Genomic DNA, 11,109 nt, shown 5'->3' with positions numbered 1-11,109 from the left:
TATTGAATAGATAATATTACAAAAAATAATAAAAAAAAAATAATAAAAATTTTTTTCATAATAAAAAAAGAGAAAACTATTATTACAAGTAAAAATTTTAATATAAAAAAAATAAAAAAATATAATATTTTGAAAAAATTTTAAAAAAAGTTCCAATGTTTTAAAAAAAAATCTAAAATAAATATCAAAAAAAAAAAATTTGATCTGAATAAAATCAATTTTTGATTTTTTAACACTCATTTTTAATTTTTATTATTTTGCCAAACAAGTTTGCACAAATTTGAAATAAAAAAAAAAAACCCACCAAATTTTTAACTTTTTTTCGCATTAAATTTTGTTATAATAAATATGTGACCAAATTTGACCGGCTTTTACAATAAAATAAAAAAAAATTTAACATCCAAATAATTAAAAATAAAAAAAAAATTTATTCTATTTTCTTTTTTTTATTAATTCAATCAGGCTATCAATCCCAACCAGAAAATAATATAATTTTATTAAAAATATTTACACGATAAGAAAACTTTAGAAAAACAATTAATAAATCCAATTTAGTAGATGGAGCTGATGAAATGAAGATAATGCAATAGGTAATGATGAAATTGGTATATATTATGGCTGAATGAAAATAGGCATGAATTAAAAAAAAAATAAAAAAAATAAAAAAATTAAAAATTAAAAAATAAAAATTTTATTATCACATTTATATATACACATCAATAAATCTTTCTTTTTAGATTAATATGTTGTATTCTTTTATAAATTCACTAAAATAAAAAAAAATACATGAAAAAAAATTAAAATTGTTACCATAAAACCCCATATAAAAAAAAAAAAAACTATTTTTCAATAAGTTCAATTCTTTATTTTTATAATATTTTATTTATTGACAGTTAATTCCACAATTTTTTTGCTAAATTCCTTATCTACTTTTCTTTTATGAATAAAATATATAGTGACAGCAATAGCAGATAAACCAATACAACCTGCAACAACTGCAACAGGAATTACATACTTTTTGGAATTATTATTACAATTCTGTTTGAAATCGGGATTCATTATTACTGAAAAGTCAGGATCGATATAGCATGATGTTCTGCAATGTGGAATGTTAATACCAATGGTTACTGATTCGTTTTGACTCGATATTAATGATGTGGTGATTAATGTTGTGTGTCCATCTGATATTGCTCTGTTTATAAATCTACCATATAGAATCTTGTTGTCTTTGTTGATCGATATATAGTTTAATGTTTGATTGTCTAATATTGATGTTGATGTTGATGCTGATTTACTGTTACAATCGTTCGATGTTGTATCTGATACATTTGATATCATTTGTAATTGTAGTGTATTGAGTGGACTTTGATAGTTGTAATTGTGAATTGATACTGATATTTTAATTGAACCTTTATCTAATTTGAATTCTAAACCTGCAAATGAATATTGAATATCATTTTCTATTTCTTGAATTGATAATACGATTTGACATTCAGTTTCATTTAATATTTGTGTGAATGTTACATTTGATCCGTTTTTATCATTTGATGTAATATTCCAATTGTTTTGAAGTGGATATTGTTTAACTGTGTCACTGTTGATATCGAGTTCTAATAATGATGTGATTAATATATTGTATGTTGTTTTATCATTATTTATTGATGTTGAGCCGTCTGGATTAACTGTACTGTTGGTATTACCATTGTTATTATTATTTGAAGGTGAACTACAATCGAATCCAGTCCATCCTGATTTACATTCGCAAATACCATTTGATGTATTACAAATACCATGGTTAGTATCGGTACAGTTGTTTAAACATGTTTGTTGTTTTGATTGGTATATAAAAAAGTTGAATGATTTCCATGTGATTCCATTTTGATATACGATTACATCTTTTTTACCTGTACCTGCTCCAATGTTGCATGTGATTGTATTTGATGATATTGTATCTATTTTACATTCTTGATTACCGATTGTTACTTTTAAATCTTTATGAATATCACCGAGCCATCCATTCATTGTTACTAATCCACCATCTTCGTATGTTGATGTAATTGATGATACATAATGATTTGCAGCTGTGCAATCCTCACCAGACCAGTCAACTTTACAATCGCAAATACCAGTTAATATATCACAAATACCATGGTTATTATCGATACAGTTGTTTAAACACTGTTTTAGATACATATAGAAGTTATCTTCATTCCATGTGATTCCATTTTGATATACGATTACATCTTTTTTACCTGTACCTGGCCCAATGTTACATGTGATTGAATTTGGTGTAACACTAATGATAATACAATTTTCAATACCGATTGTAATTTTTAAATCTTGATGAATATTACCAAACCATCCATTCATTGTTACTAATCCACCATCCTCGAATGTTGATGTAATCGATGATACATAGTGGTTTGCTGGAGTACAATCTATCCCAGTCCAATTACTTGAGAGTTCGCAAACGCCACTATTATAATTACATATATTACCATTATTTGATTCGCAGTTGCCTGGACATGATGTGTAGCTGTTAAACACTTCGTTACCATCGTTGTTATCTAAATTTAAATAAAATAATGTTTCTTGTTGATCTACTTTTATTGTACCTGATACATTATTCAGTTGATATGGATATGTTGTTAAAGTACATGTGATTTGATTAAATGTTGAATCGGTCACAATACAAGGCAAACATCCAATAGTAATTGTTATTTCGGTGATATCGTATGAATAATATAAACCTTTGAATACTAAAATATGATTATTTGATGTTATATTTGATAATAATGGTGGATAAGGATCTGGAGTTAATGTAAACTCTTGACCAGTACTTGTGAATTTTATATTGTGAATAGTTCTACTTAGTTTATAAGATTCATATGAAGCAATATTTGAGTTTCCTTCAATTAAAAATTCAAACCTAATTTTAGGGCTTGATACAATATCATCATAAAGATATCCAATATTTTGGCCAATAATTGAAAGTGCTGGTTTGGTTACTATTTTGTCTTTATCCCAAAAAGTTTGGTTAAAATATTTTAATTTTGGAATAGTTTCTATTTATAAAGTAAAAAAATAAATATTAGAATATAAAATGGTTTTAAAATTAAATGTAAAATCTTTATAAACTTACTGCATTTTCCAATCGATTCTAAATTATCAAATTGATTTCCTTGAAAATAGCCTTTCATAACAACATCACTAAAGTGGCATGTAAAACATTCTGGAATTTTACCTGTCATTTTATTATTTTTTATCATTAATAATACCGAGCAATATGACTCATCTATGGTACCAGTAATTGAATTAAAACTTAAATCTAATGTTGTAATTCTATTATTTGAGCCATCCCATTTTGGTAGACCTCCACCAATGTTGTTTGCTTCAAATGAAATTTTGCTAATATCTGTTCCATCAAAAACTTTATTGTCTGGTAAAATTGTTAGACCCCCAGAAGTAAAATCGCTGAATTAAAATAGAAAAGAGGTTAGAATAAAATTCTAAGGATTTTAGCTTATTCCAATAATTTAATTAAAATAAATAATACAAACAATTGCATAATACCATTGGGAAGTTTTGAAAAAGGAAATTGACCTTTTATATGGAAATTTTTTGTATTTGAAAAGGATCTAATTTAAATAATAAGATTAATACTTTGGATATGATTTTAAATTTTAATTAATTGTAATACAAACATGGCATCTATGATGGTTTTCCCTGAAAAATCTAAAAAATTAGTTGGGGCCATAACGTCATAAGATATATCACTAGGGGAGTTTTTTAAAGAAATTAGTAAATATTAATAAAAAATATAAAATAACTTTTAAATTAATACATACAGTCTTGTAAGTGATGTTCGTGCACCATTAGTTGGATATTCTAATCCCAACAATATTGATAATGGTAATAGTGGATGTGTTGTACCTATTAAATAGACACTGGTAAATGCATTGTGTGTTGATAAATTACTGAAAGAATTGAAATCGAAATCTTGGGTTAAATAATATTTTGTTAAGTCATTTGAATAAACATTAGCCATCGAAGGAATATTTCTTGTTGGAAATTCTATATATTTTATTTCTAAAGGGTTTTCTGGGGTACTTTTTAAATCATTGTTTAAATATACACTATTGTAATTATAGTCCGTAATAAGGTCGGATACAATCATTTTAACATTTTTTTTTAAAGGTTTTTCAATTTTTGATAATAAAAGTGGTGTTTCAACCTTTGATGCCAAAGTGACCGAAAGACTATTTGAATAAATTGGGTATTCGAAACTAATTGTAGGTGATAATACAATATTTCTATAAAACAAAAATTATTATTATTATTATTATTATTATTATTATTATTATTATTATTATTATTATTATTATTATACTTACATATTATCAAAATTTGATGTTGGGAAATTAAAAAAGTCATTGGCTAATATAAATTGGTGAATTATTAGCACTTTAAGTGAAGGACCCAAGCAACTTACATCACTATTCTCTATTTCTTGGCTTGAAGTTTGTGTTCCAATATACTGGATTATATTTTGATTTGAATCGCATGTAAAATAAACATTTGAACAAAAATTTGCAGGAAGGGGTGTAAATACCGGCTTTAGTAAGTAATCTTGAAAAACAAGAACCTATAATTAAAAATAATATTAATATTTTTTTTTTTTTTTTTGGGTCAAAATATATTAAACCAACCTTCTTCTGGGGTATATTGAAGGGAAAAACCCATAACAAAAATTAATAAAATAATTATTATTTTTTTCATTATTTGTTTAGTTATAAAAAAAAAAAAAAAAATTTTTTTTTTTTTTTTTTTTTTTTTTTTTTTTTTTTTTGAAATTTTTTTTTTTTTTAAATTAGAGAATATACGGCACTGGGTTTTGCAATCTTAAATTGGTTTTTGAATTTTTCAGGTTAAAATCACTTATTTTTTTGCATTTTTTTTTAAAAAAAAACGATCATCTTTTTTTTTTATTTTTTATTTTATAATTTTTTATTTTTTTTTATTTTTTTTAATGCAACGCTTTTATTTTTTTTTGGATATTATTGATGTTTTTTTTTTTGAAACAGTTGAAAAATAAATTATTTTAATTTTTTTTTTTTTTTGGTTTCTATTATTATTTTTTTTGTATGATCTTTTTTTATTTCTTTCGTCATCCTGTTTTACATTTTGAAATTTCAAAAGTAAATAAATTTTTAATAATTTTTATTTTATTTTCTAAAACTCTCTAAAAATTATTATTTTTTTGTTTTGTAATTTTTATTTCAACCTTAAAACAAAATAAAAAATAACCCTGTTATTTATTATTATTTTTAAAAGGATAAATTTGAATATTTTCTATTAAGAAGAGTTTTTATTTGTTTTAGGTTGTGGAAAATTGAAATAATAATGGAAATTCAATGTGATTTCAATAGAGGTGTTGTAATAGTTTATTATAACATTCTTTTTATATTTTAATGTAAATTGGAATGATATTGCACATATATATGTTTAAACATAAACTAAAAAATGAATTAATTTTTTTTTTTTATTCGATAAAAATATAAATTAACCCCTAAAAAATGTGGGTACTATATGAGGTTTTTTAATTATTAAAACTAATAGTTTTTTATTTTATTTGGTGGTAACGAAATTTATCATCTGTATTATATTCCTTGTCATCTAATTCATGGTCATAGAGAAACGGAATTTATCTTAACCAGACATATCATTTTTGTCCTTAAGATTCTTTTAATTTAGGGAAGAAATTAATCCCATACTTATTTTATGATGAAACTGAGTCACCTATAATTAATATAAATTAAATTAAATTTTCAAAGACATAAATAAAATAATAGATCTCTTGCTATATCCATTGTTTATATTTAAAATATTACAAATAATTAATTTATTTATTAATAGTGGATAAATTAATAATTTTCTTTTCAAAAATTTTCTTTTGTTTTCTTTTATAAATAAAATATGTGATCACAACAATAGTAGCTACACCGATACAGCTTACAACAACAGCTACTGGAATTACATACTTTTTGGATTTGTTGTTACAGTTTGATTTGAAATCAGGACTAATTATTACTGAAAAGTCAGGATCGATATAGCATGATGTTCTGCAATGTGGAATGTTAATACCAATGGTTATTGATTCGTTTTTACTCGATACTAATGATGTGGTGATTAATGTAGTGTGTCCATCTGATATTGCTCTGTTTATAAATCTACCATATAGAATCTTGTTGTCTTTGTTGATCGATATATAGTTTAATGTTTGATTGTCTAATATTGATGTTGATGTTGATGCTGATTTACTGTTACAATCGTTCGATGTTGTATCTGATACATTTGATATCATTTGTAATTGTAATGTGTTGAGTGGACTTTGATAGTTGTAATTGTGAATTGATACTGATACTTTAATTGAACCTTTTTCTAATTTGAATTCTAAACCTGCAAATGAATACTGAATATCATTTTCTATTTCTTGAATTGATAATACGATTTGACATTCAGTTTCGTTTAATATTTGTGTGAATGTTACATTTGATCCGTTTTTATCATTTGATGTAATATTCCAATTGTTTTGAAGTGGATATTGTTTAACTGTGTCACTGTTGATATCGAGTTCTAATAATGATGTGATTAATATATTGTATGTTGTTTGATCGTTATTTATTGTTGTTGAACCGTCTGGATTAACTGTACTGTTGGTATTACCATTGTTATTGTTGTTATTATTTGAAGGTGAATTACAATCGAATCCAGTCCATCCTGATTTACATTCGCAAATACCATTTGATGTATTACAAATACCATGGTTAGTATCGATACAGTTGTTTAAACATGTTTGTTGTTTTGATTGGTATACAAAAAAGTTGAATGATTTCCATGTGATTCCATTTTGATATACGATTACATCTTTTTTACCTGTGCCTGCTCCAATGTTGCATGTGATTGTATTTGATGATATTGTATCTATTTTGCATTCTTGATTACCGATTGTTACTTTTAAATCTTTATGAATATCGCTGAACCATCCATTCATTGTTACTACTCCGCCATCTTCGTATGTTGGTGTAATTGATGATACATAATGATTTGGAGTATAACAGTTTTCACCGGTCCAGTCTTTGGGGCATTCACAAATACCAGTATTATAGTTGCATATATTACCATTATATGATTCACAGTTGTCTGGACATGATGTATAGTTGTTGAATACTTCATTACCATCGTTGTTATCTAAATTTAAATTGAATGTTGTTTGTAATTGATCTACTTTGAGTGTGCCTGATACATTATTCAGTTGATTTGGATATGTTGTTAAAGTACATGTGATTTGATAAAATGTTGAATCAGTTACATCACAAGATTTATCACCAATTGTAATTGTTATTTCAGTGATATCGTATGAATAATATAAACCTTTGAATACTAAAATATGATTATTTGATGTTATATTTGATAATAATGGTGGATATGGATCTGGAGTTAATGTAAATTCTTGACCAGTGCTTGTAAATTTTATTTTGTGGATAATTCTATTTGGTTTATAAGAAACAGAATTTATTTTTGAATTGGCTTTTACAAGAACATTGAATTGAATTTGTGGACTTGATACCACATTTCCAATACTGTACCCTATATTTTGACCCATTAATGACAATGCAGGTATTGTTACCTTTGAGGCACCGTTCCAAAAAGTTTGGTTATAGTATTTTAATTTTGGGATAGTTTCTATTGGATAGGATAATAGAAATAATAATTAATATTTGATATTAAAGTTGGATTTTTATAATTTTAAATACTTACTGCAAGTTCCAATTGAGTTATAATTATCAAATTCATTTGATTCAAAATTTTTTTGAAAACTTAGGTCATTAAAGTGACATGTAAAACATTCTGGGATTATACCACTCATTTGATTGCTTCCAACATTTAAAATCAAAGAGCAGTATGATTCGTCAATAGTTCCCGTTAAAGAGTTGAAATTCAAATCTAAGTTTGTTATAAAGTTATTTGATCCATCCCATTTTGGTAAACTGCCACTTATTGAGCTTGAAGAAAAAGAAAGTGTGAAAATATCGGTATTATCAAATATTTTAAAATCTGGTATCTTTTTTAAACCTAAACTAATAAATGAGCTATTTATAATAAAAATAGTTTTATTTTAGTTTTTAGATATAATTAAATTATAATAATTGTTAAATAAAAAATAAAACTTACAATTTATTAATGCCATTTGGAAACTTTGAAAATGGAAATTCTCCATTAACATGAAAATTTGAAACACCTGTAAAATATCTGATAATTTAATTAATTTAGTAATTTTATACAAAATGTATTTTAATTAAATTATTTCTCAAAACTTACAAAGAATTTATATTTGTTTTTCCAGAAAAGTCAATAAAATTATTTGGTGCCATAACGTCATATTTTATATCTCTAATAAAAAGAATTTTGGTTAATAAATTGTTAAATAAATAATGATTTATATATATTTATAATACATACAATATTGATGGTAATGCATTTTGTGTATTTAATAATATTGATGATGAAGGGAATGGAATAGAACCACCTTTCAAAGTTAAATGTTCAATATTATCGTATGTTGATAAATTATCGAAAGAGTTAATATCGAAATCATTTGATAGATGATAAGTTAAGGGACGACCACGTGAATCAATATTTGCCATTGATGGAATATTTCTTGTTACAAATTCTGCTTGATTTATTATAAAAGGATTGCTTGGTGTATTGCTTAAATCATTATTAATATATAAACTAAAATCTAAAAAATTTGAGGACGAGGTATCTGGTTTAATAGAAAAAGGTGTTTTTAAAGGAATATTTAAATTTGATAATAAAACTGGTTTTTCTACTCTTGATGATAAAATTACTGTAAGTTTTTCTGATTTTATAGGGTATTCAAAACTTATTGATAAAGGTGAAACCATATTTCTAAGGAATAGATTACAAAAAAACAAAATTAATATATATACTATATGATAATTTATATTGGTCAAATTACAATTCCTTTAGACTCTCAGTTTGGAAATTAAAAAAATTATCGGCTAAATTCCATTTGAAGGTCACCAGACTTTGAAAAAAGGGGCCCATACAATTTACATCACTGTTCTGAATAATTTGATTTGAAGGAGTTGTTATTAAACTGTACGATATAATGTTACTGTTTTGATCACATTTAAAAGATGTTAATGATTGGCAATAATCAGTAGGTACAGCTTCGCCCAATTTATTTAATAGTTTGTTAAAACATTCACCTATAAATATTTATAATTTGTTTTTTGTTTAATTTTTTTATATTTTTTTTATTTTTTAATTATATTAAAACATATTTACCTTCTTCTGGTGTATATTGTATGGATAAACCAATTATTAAAGTAAAAAATAATAAAATTAATATTCCTTTCATAATTATTTGATTTATATGATTAAAAAAAAAAAAAAATGAAAATGAAATTTTTTTTTTTTAATTTTTTAATTTTTTTATTTTTTTATTTTTAAAAATACGTGAAAGGGGCACTGGTTGCCACCTTTTCAATGAACCTGAGTTATTTTTTTTATAAAAAAATAAAAAAAAAAGTAAAAAATAAAAAAAATAAAAAAAATAAAAAAAATAAAAAAAATTTAAAAAAATTCTGGTCCTAATAAAAAAATAAATAAATAAATAAATAAACTTTTTTTATTTAATGTTTATTTAAGATTCGAATCTTTTTTAATATATTCTTTTTTATTAATCTTCGATAATCTAAATAATTTTATTATAATTCTAAATTGTTTTTTTTTCGAAAAAATAAGAAAAATAAGAAAAATAAATACTAAGTAAAAAAAAGAAATATTTTTTTTTTGTTTATTTAATATTATTTTTTTTTTTTTTTTTATTTAAAATCCTCTTTTTATTACAAAATTTAAAATTAAATCAAAATTTATAAAAAATGATTATAGTAATTTTACCAATTTATTAACAAAAATGTACCTATAAATAAAGAAAAAAATATTATTATTATTATTATTATTATTATTACTATTATTATTATTTTTATTATTGGTGTCCACAAAAAAAAAGTGGCAAAAACAATTCAAAGATATGAACAAACAGGTTCAATCGATGACCATCAACGTTCTGGAAGTGAAAAAAAGATTCTTGAAAGAGATGAACGTCTAATATGTTTCAAATTTTTGAATGGTGAGCTGAAGAATGTGAAATTAGCAGTAGTTTGGTATTATTCAACTACAGGCCACACCAGATCAGACTGGTTAGTTAGAAACGTATTGCATAGGAATAACATTGTTTATAAAAAGAAATTCATGAAGCCTCGATTATACCAAGTTAAAAGAAGAAAAAGATATAGTTTTGGATTAGACATAAAAACTGGAATGTGGACCAACGGGAAAATCATATGTTTATGGATGAAGTAAGGTTTCAATAATTTGATAAATACCATTATATAAGATCTTGGGTGAATGAATCTTATGTTTTAGTAGATTCAAATACTTAAACAAGTGTTTGAAAAGGTGGAGATAATGTAATGTTTTGGGAAATTTTGCCAAAATTTTCTATTATATTCCTAGAAATTAAGATCATCTTTCAGAGGGATTATAATCTAATCTCTATATTGATATAATAATAAATGATACTCAACCAAATCTGAGTTAATATGCAGATGGGTTACAGGTGCCTGAGAGGGTTTATGAAAATTGTCATGAGATTTTCTAATCTTATTCACCAAATATGGTTAGGGAGTAAAACTGAAAATTCAAAATTTCAATTAATGAAATACAACATTTAAGCCCCGATTTATATATAATAGATAATCAACGGTCATAAGATAATTAAATGTTCTCAATCCGAATGTTCAGTAAATCAAATCAGAACCCGATCCAATGTCTCATTGACGTTTTTCATTACATCACTTCTGAGATTAAAAATAATTTTTATAAATCTCCTCCAAACAGAAAGGAGCCGATAATTAAAGCTCATGGGGAACATTCAAAATATTAGGTAACTTTATTAATTAAAATCAAAAAATAAAAAGATCGAACCAATTTAAATAAAATCTTTTTTTTATAATT

General features: G+C 24.1%; 1 protein-coding gene across 1 annotated transcript; it reads right to left on the bottom strand.

The window, feature by feature from the left end:
• Positions 1-879: 879 nt before the first annotated feature.
• On the bottom strand, positions 880-8,291 carry DICPUDRAFT_36225 (uncharacterized protein; the record flags this gene model as incomplete). The annotated part of the gene is made up of 4 exons (XM_003289669.1): positions 880-2,108; positions 6,763-7,746; positions 7,822-8,153; positions 8,236-8,291. Coding segments are annotated over 4 exons (2,601 nt in total), but the record flags the coding sequence as incomplete, so codon positions are not given.
• Positions 8,292-11,109: the final 2,818 nt, after the last annotated feature.

The sequence above is a fragment of the Dictyostelium purpureum genome (assembly GCF_000190715.1).
Source record: "Dictyostelium purpureum unplaced genomic scaffold DICPUscaffold_187, whole genome shotgun sequence".
NCBI lineage: Eukaryota > Evosea > Eumycetozoa > Dictyosteliales > Dictyosteliaceae > Dictyostelium > Dictyostelium purpureum.
Note: the sequence above shows the minus strand (reverse complement) of the source record. Positions and strands in the feature narration are given on the sequence as shown.